Source organism: Phyllobates terribilis, unplaced genomic scaffold (genome assembly GCF_046119375.1).
Source record: "Phyllobates terribilis strain yellow unplaced genomic scaffold, ASM4611937v1 Scaffold_11__3_contigs__length_659146591, whole genome shotgun sequence".
NCBI lineage: Eukaryota > Metazoa > Chordata > Amphibia > Anura > Dendrobatidae > Phyllobates > Phyllobates terribilis.
The window spans coordinates 437,639,958-437,663,601 of NW_027362771.1; the positions used below are offsets into that span (position 1 = coordinate 437,639,958).

Below are 23,644 nucleotides of genomic sequence, written 5' to 3' on the forward strand. Positions count from 1 at the left end.
TTTGCTCCTATTGAAACCTTTAGTGTTCCTACTCACTAAGATATCCCTTTCATGGCCCTCATAAAGTATAATGCCAACAAAAGTGCCCCCCAAACACAGTATTATACCCCCACAGTGAATTCATCCACAGTACCCGCCACATGAACAGTATGATGACCTTACAGTACTCCCCCCCACAAAGTATGATATCCCCACGGCGACCACAACATGCATAGTATTATGTCTCGACAGTGACCACAACACAGTATGGTGTCCCCCACACAGCGTATGATGTCCCCAACACAGCCCTCCATACATAATGATGGCCCTCTATACAGTAGGATGACCCTGATACACCCCTCCACACAACATGATGCCCCCATACAACCCTCCACAGAGTATGATGGACCCCAAACAACCCTCCACAGAGTATAATGCCCCCCACATAGTCCTCCAAAATAGTATAGTGGCATCCACATAGGTATCCAAACAGTATAATGGCCCACACATAGCATTCCAAGAATATAACGCTCCCCACATAACCCTTCAAACAGAATATTTGGCCCCAACATAGCCCTCCCGCATCATAATTGGACTCCACATAGCCCTTCAAACAGTATTATTGGCTCGCACATAGCCCTCCAAATAGTATAAATGGCCCCCACACAGCCCTCCAAATAGTATAATTGATCCCCCACATAGCTCTCTAAACAGTATAATGGCCCCCACACAGACTTCCATACAGTTTGATCCCCATACATCCCTTCATACAGTACAATGATGCCCACACAGCCCTTCATACAGTATAATGGCCACCACACAGTATGATAGCCCCCACATAGCTCCCCAAATAGTATAATGACCCTCACATAGCCCTCCAAATAGGTAATATAATAGCCCCAACACAGACCTCCAAATGGTATAAAGGGCCTCCACATAGCCCTCCAAACAGTATAATGACCCTCACAATGTACTCATTGATTAAAAAAAAAATATTCACCTCTCCCCATTCACCTGATGCTGTAGTCTCTGTAGCGTGTGCTCTAAAGCTCTGCACAGCAGGCGCAATGTAGTGACATTATTGCGCCCACTGGGCTGAGACGTCAGAGCTCAGATGCACAGGGAGAATGCTAGAACAGGGAGCTGATGTCTCCTTGTTCAATCATTGCTGTCAACTGTATCTGCACCTGAGAGGCAGATAGAGTTGAAAGTGTGATGCCAGGCGTGGGGGCTGTGCCGGTGCTGGCACCAAGACCCCCCGGCTCATGGGTCCTAGACCGGCAGCATGGTCTGCCGCTATTAGCAGTACGCCACTGTCCTAGACGCATTCATTGACATGTATGAGTTTGGTATGTGATTCAAACATGTTTCTGCATAATTTTTGTGGACAATAAGCCCTATTCACATGTTTTTGTATACTATTTTCTATAATGTGTGTGTGTTCTATCCGCAAAAACAATTGATAGAACACATATGCAAAACTTGTTAAGTGTCAATGGGATATTTGCTGACATACTTTAGACCGACTTTGCACCAACCTTGTGGCACAATGTTTCACATCTTAAAGCTATGATCCTTTCCTAATAAAACACCACCACTTCAGCAAGGTGAAATAGCGCATAGTGATTCGTAAATCTGCCCTTTTGTATTTTTGGTGTTACTAGAAATTACAGGGTGGGCCATTTATATGGATACACCTAAATTAAATGGGAATGGTTGGTGATATCAACTTCCAGTTTGTGGCGCATTAGTATATGGGAGGGGGAAAACTTTTCCAGATGGGTGGTGACCATGGCGGCCATTTTGAAGTTGGCCATTTTGGATCCAACTTTATTTTTTTCAGTGGGAAGAGGGTCATGTGACACATCAAACGTATTGAAAATTTCATAGGAAAAACAATGGTGTGCTTGGTTTTAACGTAACTTTATTCTTTCATGAGTTTTTTACAAGTTATGACCACTTATAAAATGTGTTCAAAGTGCTGCCCATTGTGTTGGATTGTCAATGCAACCCTCTTCTCCAACTCTTGACACACTGATAGCAACACCACAGAAGAAATGCTAGCACAGGCTTCCAGTATCCATTGTTTCAGATGCTGCACATCTCGTATCTTGATGGTATGGTGTGGTATATGGGGTACATAGAATGTGGAGCCATTCTTCATCAATGGAAACCTCAATGCCACTGGATATCTGAAATTGCTACATGATGATGTGTTGCCCTCTTTATGCACTGAAGATGGCACGTTCCCTGAGTTTTTCCAACAAGATGGTGCACCACATTATGGGTGTCAGGTCCGAGCATTCCTACATGAACAGTTTCCTGGAAAGTGGATTGGTCATCGTGGGCCAGTTGAATGGCCACCAAGGTCTCCTGATCTGACCCCCTTAGACTTTTATCTTTGGGGTCATCTGAAGGCAATTGTCTATGCTCTGAAGATATGAGATGTGCAGCATCTGAAACAACAGATACTGGAAGCCTGTGCTAGTATTTCTTCTGCGGTGTTGCTATCAGTGTGTCAAGAGTGGGAGAAGAGGGTTGCATTGACAATCCAACACAATGGGCAGCACTTTGAACACACTTTATAAGTGGTCATAAACTTGTAAAAAAACTCATGAATGAGTAAAGTTACGTTAAAACCAAGCACACCATTGTTTTCCTTATGAAATTCTCAATACGTTTGATGTGTCACATGACCCTCTTCCCATTGAAAAAAATAAAGTTGGATCCAAAATGTCTGACTTCAAAATGGCCGCCATGGTCACCACCCATCTGGAAAAGTTTCCCCCCTCCCATATACTAATGTGCCACAAACAGAAAGTTGATATCACCAACCATTCCCATTCAATTTAGGTGTATCCATATAAATGGCCCACCCTGTATTATGTTGATGTTACATCGATAAAATAAGTCATTTTTCTGTCTCCCCTTTCCTTTCAGCTCTTTTTGTTTCATACAGTAACAATCACTGAACCACAGAACTTCACGCAGTGCACCACCAGAGGCAGTTTCCAGGAGCACTGGCAGGAAACCACCTACAACATGGTGAGCTTTGTGTGCCTCTTCCTGCTTCCTCTGCTGATCATGATTTGCTGTTATTCAAGAATTCTGCTGGAAATCTCAAAGCGCATGAGCAAGGGAACCTGTAAGTATCACACTGAGACAAAAATGTTACCATTGTAAGCTGGAATGTACGACTTCTTCTGGGTACATCCTGTGTAAATGTCATTAATGTTTGTATTGGGAATGGGAACGCCATTGATATCAGCAGTAGATTTCTAAGACCCAAACTATGGGAAGGGTAATGGAAGCAATGTATCAGAAACATTTTGATGTATTTGTAATTCCCATTATCACAAATTAAAATGAGATGTTTTACTATTCAAAATCAGACATTGTAGAAGATATATACATAATTTGTATGACAGACATAGATCTACATATATCTTCTCTAATGTCTGATTTTTAACAATAAATCATACTGGGCTCACACTGGACTTCTTATCTACCATATTGCGGCCAGAGAGGAACCCCAGACTATCACTTGTGAGTCAAAGGGACAAATTTATCAAAATTCTCTAAACAGATAAATAGCTTTTGTTGTCCACAGGAACAGTTGGCAGCTTTGCTTTACTTTTTCCAGGGTAGTTTAATAAATTAAAGCTGAGCTTTGGTTGGAAGTTTATGAGTGAAAATATCGTTTTAGACAGTTTTTATGAAGGACAATGAGATTTGCAGTATTTCAGTCCTATAGTGCATCTGAGAGCTGGACCTGTCACCTTCTTTGCACAATGATAAGAAGATCATATATGATGTACAGTAATTAATAGAGTTGGTGCAAATCAACATGCAAGACCCAGTCCATCAGGTACATCAGTAATCTGTGGTCGCTGGACGGGAGCTTTGAGAAATGCCTCATGCCTCATACGTAAATCTTTTTTTTGATTAGCCGGCCTTGGTGTAGCATATGTGCATCAGCAATAACATTGCGCCAGGCCAACTAATCAAAAGAAGAGCCACAATACCGTAAGGTAACAGGTGTTTCTCAGGGCTCCTATCTAGTGTCCACAGAATACTGATGGACCAGGTACTGCAAAATAAACATCTAAATAATTAAAAAATTTGGTGTGACCTCCCCTAACCTTCAGAATAGCATCAAAGCATCAATTTTCCTAGGTAGACTTATGTTTTTGAAGGAACTCTGCAGGGAGGTTGTTCCAAACATCTTGGACAACTAACCACAAATCTTCTGTGAATGCAGGCTTGCACAAATCCTTCTATCTCTTCATATAATCACACACAGACTAGATGATGATAAGGTCAGGGCTACTTTGGGACCATATCATCATCTACAGGACTCTTTGTTCTTTTTTACTCTGAAGATAGTTCTTAATGACATTGCTTGTATATTTGGGGTCATTATCCTGCTGCAGAATACATTTGGAGCTAATCACCTCACTGATGGTTATTCATAAATGTCCAAAGAAAGTCAAGAGAGCGCTAGACACTATGGTGACATTGATATCTACTTAATCCTATTTAGCCTAAATCTTTAAACCACAGGATAACAGAGACTCTAGGTTAATAAATTTCCAATTTTTATTCAATACATATAATTCATTAAAAACAAACAAACAGAATAAGGGTAAGGAACCTCCAATGTAGAGAGATGCAGTATAAAGCTGGGTCATGTCTCACTTTAGTAAAAAACAACCCAACAGACAAGTGTGTCTCTATCAAATAGAGAAAATCAGAACAAAGTGAAGTCTATAGGGGATATCGGTATCTTAATAAACCAATATTTAAAAGTGCCCACAATGCAATAATGGATAATCCCTCCAAACCAATTAGACTAGGTACTGATATTGATACAATTCAAATAAATATAAAGTGCTAAGTGCCTACATAATTAGAGAATTCAAAATACCTAAAGTGCCATAGTCAAAGCAGTTCTGCCTGATTCATATTACTTCATAATAGCAAACATCACTAAAGAGTGTAACAATTACCTGTGGTTATTTGTTGGTGACATGGATATGGACCTACCACTGAATGTAGCTTGTCCTCAGAACCCCTACGCTGTTTCGCATCACGCTTCTTCCGGGGTGGTGTTTTTAATCACATTTTTTTTATTTTCGCAAGGGTAACATGAAAAAATGGACCCCAAAATTTGTTGTGCAATTTCTCCTGAGCACACTGATACCCCATATGTGGGGGAAAACCACTGTCTGGGCACACAACAGGGTTCGGAAGGGAAGGAGCACCATTTGACTGTTTGAATGTAAAATTTGCTTGAATAATTAGCGGACGCCATGTTGCATTTGGGAAGCCCCTGATGTGTCTAAACAGTGGAAACCCCCCACAAGTGAAACCATTTTGGAAACTAGACCCCTCAGGGAACTTCTCTAGATGTGTGGAGAGCACCCTGAACCCGCAGGTGCTTCACAGAAGTTTATAACGTAGAGCCCTGAAAATAAAAAAAATCTAACTTTTTCCACAAAAATGATCTTTTAGTCCTAATTTTTTATTTTCACAAGGGTAAGAGGAGAAATGGACTCCAAAAACTGTTGTGCAATTTCTCCTGAGTACGCCGATACCTCATATGTGGGGAAAATGCACTGTTTGGGCACTCGGCAGGGTTCAGAAGGGAAGGAGCACTGTGTGACTTTTTGAACGCAAAATTGGCTGGAATCGAGAGCGGACGCCATGTCGCATTTGGAGAGCCCCTGATGCGCCTAAACAGTGGATACCCACCACAAGTGACCCCATTTTGGAAAATAGACCCCTCAAGGATTTTATCAAGGGGTATAGTGAACATTTTAAACCCAGAGGTACGACATAGAATTTGATAACATTAGGTCATCATATTGAATAAGTTGTCATTAGTCTTGAGCGCAAGTGCACGCTACTTGAGTTTGCATCGGGTACTCGGTTATGCACCACGTATCGCGCGTGCTCGAGTGACATGCTTGAGTCCCCACCCGCATGTTTCACGGTTATTAGACACCCAAAAAAAAACATGCGGGGACTGCCCGTACATGGCAGGCAATCCCCACGAGGTTTTTCTGGCTGTATAACAGCCTCGAAACATATGGAGTGGAGACTTGAGCATGTCACTCGAGCACCCACAATACTCGGTGCATATCCGAGCACCCAATGCAAACTCAAGTAGCGAGCACTTGCGCTCAAGACTAGTCGTCATATCATCATCATTTTTTTTCTTTACTTTTGAAAAAATCCCAAACCCAACACAACCCTAACTCCAACCCTAGCAAAACCCTAACCCTAGCAAAACCCCAACCCTAACCCTAACAAAACCCTAACCCTAGCACAAACCTAACCCTAGCACAACCCTAACCCTAGCACAACCCTAACCCTAACCCTAGCACATCCCTAATCCTAGCACAACCCTAATCCTAGCACAACCCTAACCCTAGCAAAACCCTAACCCTAGAGTTTATTTTTTACGCCATTCCTCGTGCAGTATAAGTGATTAGACAACTTTATTCTTTGGGTTGGTGCGATTACAGCGATACCAGATTCATATCAGGTTTTTATGATTGTCAGCTTTCACGCTAAAAAAAAATTATTTTTTTTGCAAACACTAGTTTTTGCATCGCCATATTTTGAGAGCAATAATTTTTCCATATGTCGGCTGACAGAGTCATGTGACTGCTTGTTTTTTGTGGGACAAGTTGACGTTTTTATTGGTACCATTTTCGGGCACATGACATTTTTTGATCACTTTCTGTTCCGATATTGGGAGGCAGAATAAACAAAAACCTACAATTCAGGAATTGTTTTTTTTTGGGGGGGGGTTTATGCCATTCCGCGTGTGGTAAAATTGATAAGGCACCTTTATTCTTCGGGTCAGTACGTTTACAGCGGTACCACATTTATATTTTTTTTTATGTTTTGGTGCTTTTATACAATAAAAACTATTTTATGGAAAAAATAATTTTTTTGTATCGCTTTATTCTGTGAGCTATAACTTTTTTATTTCTTGTCTGATGGAGCAGTATGGCAGCTTGTTTTTTGCGGGACAAGATGACGTTTTCAGCGGTACCATTTTTATTTACATTCATCTTTTTGATCGCGTTTTATTCCAATTTTTGTTTGGCGGTATGATGATAAAGCATAGTTTTTTGCTTCGTTTTATTTTTTCATGTTCACTAAAGGGGTTAACAAGTGGGACAGTTTTATAGGTCGTTCCTGATGTGGCGATACCATATATGTGTACTTTTATTGTTTTGTTTTTTTCATAATAATATTTATTTATGGGTACAGTATATTTTTATTTTTTTTTATTTTTTTTTTTCAGTTTTTTTTTTAAATATTTAAAAACATTTTTTTTAAGTTTCTGATACTTTTTCTTACTTTTATACTTTGTCCCAGTATAGGACTTTCACTTTTTGCAGTCTGAGCGCCTGTATAGCATAGAGATGCAGCAGCATCTCTGTGGTATCCAAGCTGTCATCGCTGCACAGGGAGAAGTTACTTTGATCACGCACTGCCCATGATCAAAATAGCTTCCTGCTGTCTGGTGACCCGGATGTCGTCATGACGGCGTCGGGTCACCATGACAACCACGGGACGCGCCAGAGACAGCGCCGGGCGCCGGAGAGGAGGTAAGTAACAGCGCTTACTTCCCCTTGCTCCCGGAATGCTCCGATCGACTTCAGTCACAGCATTTTGGGGGGTTAATGTGCAGGGAGCGGTGCAGTACTGCTCTTTGCACATAGTACCAGGTGTCAGCTGTGACAATCAGCTGACACCTGGCGGCGATCGCGCCCGCACAGCCTCTGTGCGGGCGCAATCGGCTGGGCGTACTAATACATATCTTGCCCAATAAGCCCAGGGCACCGATATGTATTAATACGCCCCACGTCAGAAAGGGGTTAATATACCGATATCCCCTATAGACTTCACTTTATTCTGATCTTCTCTATTTGATAGAGACACACTTATCTGTTGGGTTGTTTTTTACTAAACTGAGACACGACTCAGCTTTATACTACATCTCTCTGCATTGGAGGCTCCTTACCCTTATTCTCTTAGCATGTTTTTAATGAATTATATGTATTGAATAAAAATTGGAATTTTATTAAGCTAGAGTCTCTGTTATGCTATGGTTTATAGATTTAGGCTACATAGGATTAAGTAGATATCAACCTCATTGATGGTCCTGTATGATGGATACATATCTGCTTGTATTTCTCAGCATTGAAGATACCTTTACTCTTGACCAAATTCCCATTTCCAGTTGCTGAAATGCTGCCCAAAACTTGCAAGGAATCTCCACCATGCTTTACTTTTGCCTGTAGGCACTCATTATAGTACTGCTCTCCAGCCCTTCAGCAAAAAAACTATCTTCTGTTACAGTAAAATATTTCACATTTTGACTCCTCAGTCCAGAGTACCTGCTGCCATTTTTCTGCACCCTAGTTCCTTTGTTTTTGTGTATAGTTGAGTCACTTGGCCTTATTTCAGTGACAAAAGTATGTTTTTTGTCTGTACTTCTTCCATGAAGACCTCTTATAGCCAGACTTCTCCAAAGAGTGGATGGATATAGCTGGGTCCCACTGGTTGCATCCAGTTCTAAGCTGCTGGCACTGCTAGATATCTTCCAGTTTTAAAGGGAAGTAAGCATTATGTGTCATTCATCTATTGCACTAAATTTCCTTGGCTGACCACTACATCTATGGACCTTAATGTTGCCCATTTTTTGGTGTCCTCAATGCTGAGAAATTCAAACAGATACTCATCCATCATGCAATACTGTGAAGGAGACATATGATTGGTTCCAAATTTATTCTGCAGCAGGACAAAGACCCCAAACATACAGCCTATGTCATTAGCTGGAAGTAATTATATAGCTCCCTGATAACCCTAATCTCAATATCAAGTCTGTGTTTGATTACATGAAGAGACAGAATGATTTGTGCAAGTCTACAGCCATAGAAGATCTGTGGTTAGTTCTCAAAGATGTTTGAAACTGTTAGAACTCTCCTGTTAGTTTTTTTCTAGTTTGCTGGTCACATGACCTTTTTTGCCTATTTAATCCTGCTCCGCCCTCCTGGCCTTGCTGGACTTCATTGTAATTTCTACTCTTAAGTTAGCCTGGTGCTTAGTTACCTTTCTCAGTCTGTTTAGCTTGGTCTTCGGACCTTTATGTTCTATGTTGTGTGTTTGTCTTTTACTGCTACAATTTCTGCTAGGTGGTGCCCAACTTTATCCCAGTCCCTAGTTCTTGTAGGGATCCCTCCCTTGCATCTATAGGTCTTCGTACAAACTAGCCGAGGACTTTAGCGGGTCTGATCGCAGCATCAGGTTCCCCGTTACATCGTAGGGATCTAGCTTAGTTAGTTCTATTGTAGGGACAGATCTCCTTTCTTTCCTTAGTGCTTGTAGCAGTTCCTAACAGTAAGTCCAGCCCAAAAATATCTCTAAGGAAAGACTTCCAGTTTCCATCATGGTGTCGGTTCAGGATTTGGCTCAACGCCTGCAGGGACTCTTTCTGGAGGTGGCCGAGCTCCAACAACACGTGAGTAGCTGTTCTGGAGCACATTTTGTGGAGCCAAAGGTACGTTTGCCTGATTTATTCTTTGGTGATCAACAGGAATTTTTTTCCTTTAAAAATGCTTGTTTATTGTATTTTCGTTTGAGACCCAGACCTCTGGTGATGAATCACAGCGCATAGGGTTCATAATGTCACTTTTGCGCAAAGAACCTCAGGGATGGGCCTTTTCTCTCCAACCTAGTGATCCGTGCTTTAGATCAGTGGATATTTTTTTTTCTGCTTTGGGTTTGTTGTATGATGATCCTGATCGTGTCTCATCAGCTGAGACTGAATTAAGACATTTGAGGCAGGGATCAGGTAATGTGGAAAAATATTGTTCTCACTTCCGTCGGTGGTCTGCCCAGGTGGGGTGGAACGATTCAGCTTTGAAAAGTTTGTTTCTTGCGGGGCTAGGTGAAAGGGTTAAGGATTTGCTGATTGCTTATCCCACAGCTGGAAACTTGCATGAGGCTATGCAATTAGCTATACGGGTGGACAGGAGACTGCGTGCAAGGGTTAATGAAAATAAATCCTCTGCCATGTCAGCTCCGAGTCTTGAGAGGGTCTGTACTGACTTTGAAGAGCCGATGGAGATCGGGGCGATGTCACCCCGCTCTCAGGAAAAAGACCGCAGATCTTCTGAAGGTTTGTGCTTTTATTGCGGAAAATCTGATTATTTTATTAAGAACTGTGTACTTCGTATGAACAAAGAAAAAAAAAAGGTCAGTTACGCCCGTATTGCCTGTTTAAATTCTAAGGGGGTATTTCTTTCTGCTACTACCACTGCTCAGGAAGAATTAATTGAATTTCGGATATTTGTGGATTGTGGTTCTACTCTGAATGTGATTGATGGGGGATTCTTGGAAAAACTTAAATTAAAACCCAAACCTTTGTCGTCCCCTGTTGCTGTGGTTTCTGTCGATGGCTCCCCCTTGAAGAGTGTTACTCACAAGGTCTGTGAATTTCCCCTCACTATTAATGGTGTTCATCAAGAAAATTTGGATTTGGTGGTATTAAATAATTTGCCTTCTCCAGTAATTTTGGGGTTACCCTGGTTAAAATTGCACAATCCTGTACTGGATTGGTCTACCAATGAAATTAAGTCCTGGAGTCCTAAGTGTTATGACAAGTGTTGTAACGGACGTATTGCTGCGGTGGAAAAAGGGGAATTACCTGTACCTATTCAGGATTTTTGGAGAGTTTTTTCTGAGGAGGAGTCACAAATATTGCCTCCCCATAAAGACTATGATTGTACCATTGAATTTGTCCCTGGAGCGACTCTTCCTAAAATTTGTTTATTTAATCTTACTATTCCTGAGAGAAAGGCTTTGGAGGAATACATACAGACAAGCATGGCCGCCGGTCACATTAGGCCTTCCAAGTCTCCTGTGGCTGTTGGATTTTTTTTTGTTACAAAAAAGGACGGCGGTTTACGTCCTTGTCTAGACTTTCGTGAGAATAATAAAATTACTGTACGCAATCCTTACCCACTGCCATTGATTCCTGATTTGTTTAACCAGTTAGTGGGGGCCAAGTGGTTCTCTAAAATTGATCTCCGGGGGGCATACAATTTGTTGCGCATGAAGGAGGGTGATGAATGGAAGACTGCTTTTAACACTCCTGTGGGTCATTTTGAGAACCTGGTTATGCCTTTTGGTCTTACCAATGCTCCAGCATTTTTTCAGAATCTTATTAATGACATCCTTAGATCTTTGATCGGCAAAAATGTGGTTGTGCATTTGGATGACATTTTGATTTATTCGCCTGATCTGGAGTCTCATTGGCGGAGCGTACGTGAGGTATTACAGTTATTAATTGACAATTCGCTTTTTGCTAAGCTGGAGAAATGTGAGTTTGCTGTACAGAGAATTAGTTTTTTGGGCTACATTATCTCCAGCGAAGGCTTTGAGATGGATCCGGTTAAGGTTCAGGCAGTTCAGGAATGGCCTAGGCCTATTGGTTTGAAATCGATACAGAGGTTTTTGGGTTTCGCCAATTATTACAGAAAATTCATTAAAAAATGTTCTATTACTGTCAAACCACTGACCGATCTCACCAGGAAAGGTGCTAATGCGGTTCAGTGGACTACTGAGGCCATTTAATCTTTTGTGTTTCTAAAGGAGAGGTTCAGCTCTGCTCCTATCCTTATGCAGCCTGATGTGACGAAGCCGTTTTTGGTTGAGGTTGATGCTTCTTCGGTGGGGGTCAGTGCGGTGTTGTCTCAGGAAATCAAGGATGGAGTACATCCCTGTGCTTTCTTTTCAAAAAAAATTTCTGAGACTGAACTTAATTACGATATTGGTAACCGGGAAATGCTGGCTATTAAACTCGCATTTGAACACTGGCATCATCTCTTGGAAGGTGCTGAATTTCCCATTCAGGTTTTCACTGATCATAAAAATCTGATCTATCTTGATGCTGCCAAGCGCTTGAATGCCCGTGAGGCTAGGTGGGCACTTTTTTTCTCGCGGTTTAATTTTTCCGTTACTTACATCCCGGGTACCAAGAATTTTAAAGCTGATGCTTTGTCTTGCAGCTTTTCTCCCATGGTTGGTGCTGAGGAGGAGGGGAACATTTTACAAGAAGGTGTTGTGATTGCTGCATTGGACTCCGTTTTGGAAGATAAGATTCTTAAAGCACAGGAGAATGCCCCATCTAACACTCCCCATGGGAGGTTGTTTGTGCCTAGGACCTTTAGGAGAGATTTGTTTGTTGAGTGTCATGAGTCTCGGTTGGCAGGTCATCCAGGAATTTCTGAGACCAAGAGACTTGTGGGTCGCAGTTTTTGGTGGCCTGGATGGCAGAAGGAAGTCATTAAGTGGGTGCGTCAATTTACGGTGTGTGCTAGATCTAAGTCTTCACATACTCCTGCAGCGGGGTTGCGTTGCCCTCTGGAGGTTCCTAGTCCACCTTGGACACATCTGGCTATGGACTTTATTACTGACCTTCCCCCCTCTGAGGGTTTCACAGTCATCTGGGTGGTCGTGGACCGTTTTAGCAAGATGTGTCACTTGGTTCCTTTCATCAAACTGCCCTGCGCTAAGACACTCGCTAAGGCCTTTGTCAAGGAAATTGTCAGACTACATGGCGTTCCTACTGACATTGTTTCGGATAAAGGACCTCAGTTCGTGGCTCGTTTTTGGCGTGCTTTTTGTGACAGGTTGGGAGTTCATTTGTTGTTTTCATCCGGATATCATCCTGAGTCTAATGGCCAGACAGAAAGGAAGAATCAGGATGTTGAGCAGTTCTTGCGTTGTTTTGTGGCAGACAATCAGGAGGGGTGGTCTGAGTTTCTGCCACTTGCTGAGTTTGCTCTTAACAACCATACATCCTCTTCTGCTGGTTGTTCGCCTTTTTTTTGTTGTTCTGGGAGACATCCGTCTTTTGGGTTATTCTCCAAATTGGTATCGACTGTGCCTGAGGAGGAGAGTTTTTCCGGTGACTTGGAGAGAGTTTGGACGGATGTGCGTGGTAATCTTCAGGAGGCTAAAAAAAAATCTAAAAGGTACTTTGATAGGAAACGGTAAGAGGTTTTGTTTGCTATTGGTGACATGGTTTGGTTGTCCTCTTAAGTATCTGCGGTTGAGGATTCCTTCTAAAAAATTGGGTCCCAATTTTGTAGGGCCCTTTAAGGTGCTTCAGGTAGTTAACCCATCTGCTGTTAGGTTGGAGGTTCCTACCTCCTGGAAGATTAATCCGGTGTTTCATGTTTCTCTGTTGAAAAGAGCTTGTGTGTCGGATGGAGACGTCTCTGCCACTGTTCCTCCGGTGGTGGAGGACGGGGAATACAAAATTTCCCGCATCCTAAATTGTAGACGGTATAGAGGCAGTTTGCAGTATCTCGTCGCTTGGAGAGGTTTCGGACCTGAGGATAACTCATGGGTGAGGGCGGATGATGTTTCTGCTTCCAGACTTGTCAGAGCGTTTCACAGGAGGTTTCCTGATAAGCCTGGGCCTAGGGGATCCGGAGGATCCTCTTAGAAGAGGGGGTACTGTTAGAACTCTCCTGTTAGGTTTTTTCTAGTTTGCTGGTCACATGACCTTTTTTGCCTATTTAATCCTGCTCCGCCCTCCTGGCCTTGCTAGACTTCATTGTAATTTCTACTCTTAAGTTATTCTGGTGCTTAGTTACCTTTCTCAGTCTGTTTAGCTTGGTCTTCGGACCTTTATGTTCTGTGTTGTGTGTTTGTCTTTTACTGCTACAATTTCTGCTAGGAGGTGCCCAACTTTATCCCAGTCCCTAGTTCTTGTAGGGATCCCTCCCTTGCATCTATAGGTCTTCGTACAGACTAGCCGAGGACTTTAGCGGGTCTGATCGCAGGATCAGGTTCCCCGTTACATCATAGGGATCTAGCTTAGTTCTATTGTAGGGACAGATCTCCTTTCTTTCCTTAGTGCTTGTAGCAGTTCCTAACAGAAACAACCTCCCTGCCGAGTTCCTTTAAAAACTGTGTGCAAATGTACATAGAAAGAGTGATGATTTGACGTGTTTTTGAAGGTAAAGCGTGGTTGAGCCAAATTTTGATTTAATTCAGATATATTTTTTTTATTCACTTTTCATTTTGCTAATTGCTACAAATAAACTATCAACACTCTTATTTTAGAAAGCATTCTTACTTTGCAGCATTTTTTCCACACTTGCTTAAAACGTTGTCACAACACTGTATAATATTTTCATTTTCATTGTGTTATGTCAGAAATGTTAAACAAAAATGTTATTCTAATATATTATAGTGTCTTCTAAAGAAGTGTACCTCCGGCGCTCCAAGAATAACATCCCCAAAGCACGGATGAGGACTCTGAAAATGAGCATTGTAATTGTTAGCTCTTTTATCATTTGCTGGACCCCTTACTATCTCCTTGGGTTGTGGTATTGGTTCTATCCTGAGACCATGGAAGAGAAAGTTTCTCAGTCCCTCACACATATCCTTTTCATCTTTGGCCTTGTCAATGCCTGCCTTGATCCCATCACATATGGTCTTTTTACAATACACTTTCGAAAAAGCCTTCAACGCCACTGTGGAAGAAGAAGGACATCAGACACTGACACAAGCTCCTCGGTGACAGGATCATTCCACTGCTCAATGTCATCTTTTCGTGCTAAAAAGATGATCATTTTGAACCAAGAGATGCAAGCTTTTCAGTCTTACAACGGCTCTTCAAACAACTCGGACTTGAGGACAAATGGCCTTGGCAGTAGCTGCCTCTGAGATCACTACAGATACATTGCAAATCTGTCTTCTAATTCATCCAGACTTCTTGGATGGATGTGCTATAAACATTAATTAAAACATGCCTTACAGCATGCTTTTAGTAAATAGTTTTATATAGAGATGATGTTCTCTGAGATCCCAGTAGACTCAGCCGAGATGAAAACCAGTAAAAAACAATTTGTACAAATCCTGCAATGTGAAAATAAATCAATGGGTTATGTGAAATCTATTTTAAGATTTTATATCCGCATGTAGCCAAATGTTGACATGAGTTCTGTCAGATGGCTTACATCTACATTTCCCCAAACAATAAATGTAATTTTAATGTAAATGTAATATTTGCTTATATTACATGGATGATTGTTGTACAGATACATTTATCCAGTTTTGTTATCTGACTATGCTGCCAAGTTATTAACCTTTGATCTGATATTATTTTTCTGTTTTGAAAGTCGAGTGTGATTCAACAAACAGCTATGATTAATTGAAGGAAAGGTCACATGAAAATGTTCTCAATTTGATTTTTTTTCATTATAAAAAAAAATTATATCACACCCAGAGCTAATCAAACACAATGATATGAACTCAATATAAAACATTGTATGACAATGCAAAAGGAAGAATGCTAACTAAGGTTACTTGTTTTTCTTATTCATAAAATACAGTTGGTAGATGTAAACCATGTATGTATAGTCTTTATTGGTGAATTTTGGGTATATTGTGTATCACTTTCAGGATGTTGAGTATATTCTTATCAAATCATTATCTAGTTAAATATAAATTCCAATCAGAAATTAAAATCCATCTACTAAATCTAAATTCTATTGTTTCTGTATGGTTTCTACATTGTAACAACTGATGTCTGTTATCCCCATGAAAGATTTTTCCCACATCTTCAAATACTTATTTGCAATTTGCACTGTACAAGTTTCCACAGTTTTGGAAACCAAGCTCTGTGCAAGATACGAAATATCCCCCAAAAAAGCTGGTAGCTTTAAAAAAAAATGGAAGGCGTTTGCACATTTGACTAAACAGCATAAGCCGTGGTATCTATCTGGAACTGTATAATATAGTGAGTGGCGGTCTAAACTAATTAGTAAGTGAATCAATAAATTAGAATGAGATTTAATATAACCACATTTCACTTGACATTCACATGTTAATTACTTGCCATTAGTGCTTAAAGAGCATTTCATCAGATAAAACCTCTTTCAGGGCTCATGCGCATGACCTTATTTTCGGTGCGAGTGCTATCCGTCAAAAAATCAGGTGGCATTTGGACCAATGTGATTTAGTGAGGCAGTGCAGATAAACAGTTTTTTTCATTGACTGAATTGCAAAGTTGATAGTTTTTACAAGCACTTTTCAATTTTACCCATTTATGATTATGAGATAAATCCTTCAAGTAATATATCTTACTTTCATTTATTTGACATCTGTTTTATAAAACCTGAGTGTTTAGTATTGTTAATCCATTAAACACTGTTTTTTAACTGTGTATTTGCTACAAAGTAAAAAAGTGGGGTATTACATCATTTTTGCAATTATTATATAACTTGCAGTGGGCAACTAACACTAATCTGCACTGTCCACATATATGTCAGCAAAAGGGTCTACAGTTTACAGAAAATAGTTTTAATTGGCCTTTTTTTCCTTTTAATCTATAGTTATTGTCATTTACGCTTCATCAAAGGTACTGGAATTGTTTTCCTGTAGTTTCCTATCTTCTACTACTTAGTAGCTAGCCACACATGGACAAGGTCATCACTTGGGTCTTCAGGGCTAAAGGAACAGATTTTGCAATAAATCTAATAAATCGATACATTTCTACCATGATAATACAGACAAGCTACACAATGCTAGAAATGAGAAAATGTCTCAGGCTTATGGTAATTCATTTTTTTTTTGTTCAGAGGCAAATTATTTAATTCAGCTCACCAAAAATCAAGACTAAAGAAGTCAGCATCATGCCATGTCATGGAATACAGTAATCAATGGGAACATTGATGATACCAGGGTGCTTGTCCCTTACAGGTGTTTCTCTTTGTTGGGATTAGATTGCATTTTGATTAAAGATATTGACTTTGCATGAAGAAAAGATTTATTGTCAGGGATCTCAGGGGATTCTTTCATTCTAGGTTAACTGGTAGACCTTTATCTGACCTTTCTGTAATTCCACTTCATTTTCCCAAAGGTATATTACATTCTGTACATGTCTGTTGATTAAAATCTTGAAGAACAATGTCTTGACAGAATGAGAGAGTACTAAAGTGATGACACACGGACTGGGGGACTCTCTAAAGATTTGATAAGAACTCGGCATAGGAACTCGATAAAGTGGAGTACATACTGAGAAAAATTAATGTGACCCTTTTGTAATGCCCCAAAGTCTTTAGAGCTAGCAGTTACATCATTATGGTAATATTTTCCCTTGCAGATAATGTACATGAGGGTTTAATACATAGAAGTAGTTTATATATGCACAAAGTGATGTACTTATTATGTTCTGCTATTAGGAGGTTGTAAAGAGTTATCAAATAAGCCCTGCTTTCCATATATGGCCACAAGTTCACATGGTTAGACCACATGACTGGGTCCTAGGCTTGGCATTGAAGGAGGAGACATTTTGTGCACAAGTGTAATCAGCCTAGGGACGCTGAAAGATCAGGTAAGGGACCAGCCATAGCTCCTGTCTATGAGAGACCACAGCCTCAGTTGCAGACAGTTGTGTGATAAAGACTGTGCATGTAAGCAAAAGGTGAAGCACAGAAATCTCTACACCATTTATATATCTGCATGACTATACCGGAAAGTAACTGTGATTGCTGCATAGGAATTGAATCTCTGTTCAATTATCGTTTATCGTTTATCTGAATGTACCTGTGTATTAGTACAACAAGTAAAAGTTATGAACAGCCCCTCTGGCCTCTCTATTTTCTGAACTATTTCGAGTGCACCACATTACATCACACTACCAGGAAGCAGAGGTTAAATAAGTGCTAGTTTCTGCACACCACTTGGCATAGGGCATGACACTTCATTTTTATGTCTTCTGTTTGCAAAGTGTTCAATATTTTATTTTACTCTTCCTGAGTTTTTTATTTTTTTATCTCCAGCACAATATCCAAAGCAGTTACCACCCAAATCCCTAACAGCACATGGATCTGGATTATTAGGCATGTTAAATTTCACAACAATGTAGAGCAATGCTTTTTTTAGCTTACCGCTAACATATGGTGTTCAAAATTTTCCTTATTTATATTCACTGGGTTGGACTCTATACTACCATATGTCTCTTGGATACAGATGAGTGGATCGATCTGCAAATGATGTCGAGTCAAATTTCCTGGAATGCGCCGGTCCCAGCAAATTCAAACAAACAATCTGAGATTCAATTCACGAGGATCTCAAGACTTCCCCATAATGTCCTGCAGCAATGACATTATATAATGTAGCGCTCCCTCTCCACCTCTCTCTCTTTCTCTCCCTCCACCTCCTGCCGACTCTAACAAAAACAAAATTTCAACAGTTTGTACTTTCTTCAACCACCAATCTACTTAAAATGTTAATGCATGACGTCATCATTTCACGCCTCGACTACTGCAATATCCTCCTCTGCGGCCTAACACTCTTGCACCTCTCCAGTCCATGTTCAATCCCCTAAAGACCTATCGATTTTCCGTTTTTGCATTTTCATTTTCCCTCCCCTTCTACCAAAAGCCGTAACTTTTTTATTTTACCGCTAACAAAGCCATATGAAAGCTTGTTTTTTTGGGAATAGTTGTACTTTTGAATGACAACAACCATTTTATCATACAATGTACTGAAAAATAGGAAAAGAATTTCAAGTAAAGTGATATTGCGGAAAAAACAAAATTTTTTTTTTTTCGTCATTTATTCTGTTGTAAAAGTGACCTGTAAATATGATTGTCCAGGTCAGTACGATTACAACAACACCAAACTTGCATTTTTTTTATTTAACTGGTGGAAAAAAATTCAGAGATACATGAAAAAAAAATGCTTGAGTAGCCACTTTACAAAACCTGTAACATTTTTATTTTTTAGTTGATTGAGCTGTGTAAAGGCTGATGTTTTACTGATACTATTTTGGGGTAGATGCGATGCTTTGATTGTTGCTTATTGCATTTATTTTAAAGTCATAACAACAAAAAACCCACTGTTGTGTCATTTTGAATTGTTTTCTACTTACGGTTTTTACAGATTGGGTTAATTATACATTTAGATAGACCAGACTTTTCTGGATACGTTGATGATGTGTATTTTTTCCATTTTTTATAGTTAACTGTGGAAAAGGATGGGTGAGTTGAATTTTTAGATCTTTTTTATTTTTTTACATTTTTAAAACATTTTTTTCTTTACTTTTTAATTTATTTGTTAGTCCCCTTGCAGGACTTGAACCTGCGATCTTCTGATCGCCTATAATATATACCGTGTGTAGTAAAAATCAGTCTTCAGCTACAGTCTGGGCATCATCATATAACAAATCAGATGAAATGCACAGGGGCGTTCAGCTGGCCTTCAACTGTCATAGCAACAAGTGTTGAGCGAGTATGTATCATTAACTCTTTTGGTGAGCTTGCTCGGTTGCTCGCTAAGTACTTTGGCGTGCTCGGCGTTACATTCACTGTCGCCGCGCCTGCAAGTGTCATGGCTGTTAGACAGCTCGCGAAAGAGTTAACGATACATACTCGCTCAACACTAATAGCAACCCACCAGCTCCCTGTGATCGCGGTGCAGAGAAGCTGATGGTCACCCAAACTAACATCCGGGCCAGATAGTAGCGCTTAACCCCTTTACCCCTGAGGCTAAGTGCCCACGTAGCGTTTTTCAAGCATATATGGTGCGGAATTTCCGCAGCGTAAACGCTTGTTAAACGCTAGGTAATCCGCCCCCCATGGTCCCCAAGGGGATTCCGCAAGTTCTATGCCCATGCTGTGGATTTTTCCGCAGCGTTTATGCTGCGCTCAAAAATCCGCAGCATGTACATTAATTTTGCGGAAGCGCGGCGTAATCGCCGCCATTGACTTGCATTGAGACGCACATAATCCGTGTCAGTACATTTGTACTCACGGATTATATGCGTTTCAATGTGTGGATGGTACCCAGTTCTGGAGGAGAGGAGACTCTCATCCAGACCTGGGTACCATTGTACCTGTAAAAAAAAGAATAAAATAAAAAATAAAGTTTATATTCACCTTCCGACGGTCCCCGGTCTCCTTCCCTTTGCTTGTGGGCAGGACTGAAGGACCTGCAGTAACGTCACAGTCATGTGATCGCAGGACCTTCAGTGCAGTGTCCCGCGATCAGCTGGCAGACAGGAGCGAGCGCAGCTACACACGCCGGGCCATCAGAGGGTAAGCATAGGTTTATTTTTTTATTTTTAAACATTCTTACGGTCACACTATATAAATCCATGCTGTTTGCATGGATTTATATAGTGTGACCTAGTTGTCAAGCACTTTCCAAGTGATGCTAAAATCACCTGGAAAGCGCTTGTCAATCCGCATGCAGAAACGCAAGTGAAAACGCTTCAAATCCACATGTATTTGGCAGGAAAAACGCATGTACAATCTGTATGCGTTTTTTTCTGCCAGGGAGATGCAGAAATGATGCAGAAATTTTCTGCTTCTTTTCTGCATCGTGGGCACATAGCCTGAAGGTGGTTTGCACATTAATGAGCAGGCCAATTTTTACAATTCTGACCAGTGTCACTTTATGAGGTAATAACTCTGGAATGCTTCAACAGATCCCACTGATTTTGAGAGTGTTTTTTCGTGACATATTGTACTTCGTGATAGTGGTAACATTTCTTCAACATAACTTGTATTTATTTGTGAAAAAAATCAGAAATTTGGTGAAAATTTTGAAAATTTCACAATTTTCAAAATTTTAATTTTCATGCCCTTAACTACCCAAGATGGTTTGCACGTTAATGACCAGGCCAATTTTTACAATTCTGACCACTGTCACTTTATGAGGTAATTACTCTGGAATGCTTCAACGCATCCTCCTGATTCTGAGACTGTTTGTTCCTGACATATTGTACTTCATGAATGTGGTAAAATTTCTTCGATATCACTTGCGTTTATTTGTGAAAAAAATGGAAATTTGGTGACAATTTTGCAATTTTGAAAATTTGAATTTTTATGCTCTTAAATCAGAGAGATATGTCACACAAAATAGTTAATAAACAACATTTCCCACATGTCTACTTTACATCAGCACAATTTTGGAACCCAATTTTTTTTTTTTATTAGGGAGCTATAAGGGTTAAAAGTTGACCAACGATTTCTAATTTTTCCAAAAATATTTCCAAAACCATTTATTTAGGGACCACATCACATTTGAAGTCACTTTGAGGGGTCTTTATGACCGAAAACACCCAAAGTGACACCATTCTAAAAACCCCTCAAGGTGTTCAAAACCACATTCAAGAAGTTTATTAACCCTTCACGTGCTTCACAGGAATTTTTGGAATGTGGAAGGAAAAAAGGAACATTTAACTTTTTTCACAAAAATGTTACTTAGTTTAGACCCATTTTTTTTTTTTTCGCAGGGGTAACTGGAAAAAATGGACCACAAAATTTGCTGTGCAATTTCCCCTGAGCACGCAGATACCCCATATGTGGGGAAAAAACACTGTTTGGGCGCATGGCAGGGTTCGGAAGGGAAGGAGCGCCATTTGACTTTTTGAATGTAAAATTTGCTTGAATAATTAGCGGACGCCATGTTGCGCTTGAGGAGCCCCTGATGTGCCTAAACAGTGGAAACACCCAACAAGCGACACCATTTTGGAAACTAGACCCCTCAGGGAACTTATCTAGATGTGTGGTGAGCACCTTGAACCCCCAGGTGCCTCACAGAAGTTTATAACATTGAGCCATAAAAATAAAATTTTCACATTTTTCCCACAAAAATGTTTTTCAGCCTCCAATTTTGCTTTTTCATAAGGGTAACAGGAGAAATTGCACCATGAAGTTTGTTGTGCCATTTCTCCTGAGTAAGCAGATACCCCATATGTGGAGGAAAACCACTGTTTGGGCGCACGGCAGGGTTCGGAAGGGAAGGAGCGCCATTTGACTTTTTGATTGTAAAATTTGCTTGAATAATTAGTGGATGCCATGTTGCATTTGGGGAGCCCCTGATGTGCCTAAACAGTGGAAACTCCCCACAAGTCACACCATTTTTGAAACTAGACCCCTCAGGGAACTTATCTAGATGTGTGGTGAGCACCCTGAACCCCCAAGTGCTTTACAGAAGTTTATAACATGGAGCTGTAAAAATAAAAAAATCTAACTTTTTCCACAAAAATTATGTTTTAGCCCTAATTTTTTTATTTTCATAAGGGTAGGAGGAGAAAATGGACCCCAAAAACTGTTGTGCAATTTCTCCTGAGTACGCCGATACCTCATATGTGGGGAAAATACAGTGTTTGGGCGCACGGCAGAGTTCAGGAGGGAAGGAGCACTGTGACTTTTTGAACACAAAATTGGCTGGAATTGAGAGCGGACGCCATGTCGCGTTTGGAGAGCCCCTGATGTGCCTAAATAGTGGATACCCCCCACAAGTGACCCCATTTTGGAAACTACACCCTTCAAGGATTTTATCAAGGGGTATAGTGAACATTTTGAACGCAGAGGTACGACATTGAATTTGATAACATTAGGTCATCATATTGAATAATTGTCATTTGTCTTGAGCGCAAGTGCTCAAGACTTGCTACTTGAGTTTGCATCGGGTACTCAGGTATGCACCATGTATCTCGCATGCTCGAGTGACATGCTCGAGTGCCTGCTCAGATGTTTCACGGTTATTAGACACTCAAAAAAAACATGCGGGGATCGCTCGTGCATGGCAGGCAATCCCCGCAAGTTTTTTTTGGCCGCAAAGCATATGGGGTGGAGACTCGAGCAAGTCACTCGAGCACCCGCGATACTCAGTGCATACCCGAGCACCCGATGCAACACTAGTCGCCATATCGTCATCTTTTTTTTTTTTTACTCTTAAAAAAATCCCAACCCTAACCCCAACCCTAACACAACCCAAACCCTTGCCCAAACCTAACCCTAGCCCAACCCTAACCGTAGCCCAACCCTAATCCTAACCCCAACCCTAATCCTAGCCCAACCCTAACCCTAACCCCAACCCTAGCCCAACCCTAACCCTAGCCCAACTCGAACCCCAACCCTAGCCTAACCCTAACCCCAACCCTAACCCCAACACTAGCCCAACCCCAACCCTAACCCTACCCAACCCTAATCCTAGCCCAAACCTAGCCCTAGCACAACCCTAATACAACCCCAACCCTAATACAACCCCAACACTAACCATAGCCCAACCCTAACCCTAGCCCAACCCTAACACTAGCACAACCCCAACCCTAACCCAACCCTAACCCCAACACTAGCACAACCAAAACCCTAACCTTAGCACAACCCTAACCCTAACCCCAGAGTTTATTTTTTACGCCATTCCTCGTGCGGTATAAGTGATTAGACGACTTTATTCTTTGGGTCGGTGCGATTACAGCGATACCAGAATCATATCGGGTTTTTATGATTGACAGCTGTCACACACTAAAAGATGCATTTTTTTGCAAAATCTAGTTTTTGCATCGCCATATTTTGAGAGTTATAATTTTTCCATATTTTGGCCGACAGAGTCACGTGACGGCTTGTTTTTTGCAGGATGAGTTGACGTTTTAATTGTTACAATTTTCAGGCACGTGACATTTTTTGATCACTTTCTATTCCGATTTTTGGGAGGCAGAATAAACAAAAGCCAACAATTCAGGAATTGTTTTTTCAAAAAAAAATTTTTTATGCTGTTCCGCATGTGGTAAAATTGATAAGGTAGCTTTATTCTTCGGGTC

General features: G+C 40.7%; 1 protein-coding gene across 1 annotated transcript in view; it reads left to right on the forward strand.

Annotated features, from left to right (window-relative positions):
• Positions 1-17,641, forward strand: part of LOC141165229 (gonadotropin-releasing hormone II receptor-like) — a 56,424-nt gene extending 38,783 nt beyond the window's left edge. The window contains exons 3-4 of the mRNA XM_073650856.1: positions 2,920-3,124; positions 14,273-17,641. Of these exons, the coding sequence (XP_073506957.1) occupies positions 2,920-3,124; positions 14,273-14,748 (681 nt within the window). The 3' untranslated portion in view covers positions 14,749-17,641. The remainder of the gene's footprint in view (positions 1-2,919; positions 3,125-14,272) is intronic.
• Positions 17,642-23,644: the final 6,003 nt, after the last annotated feature.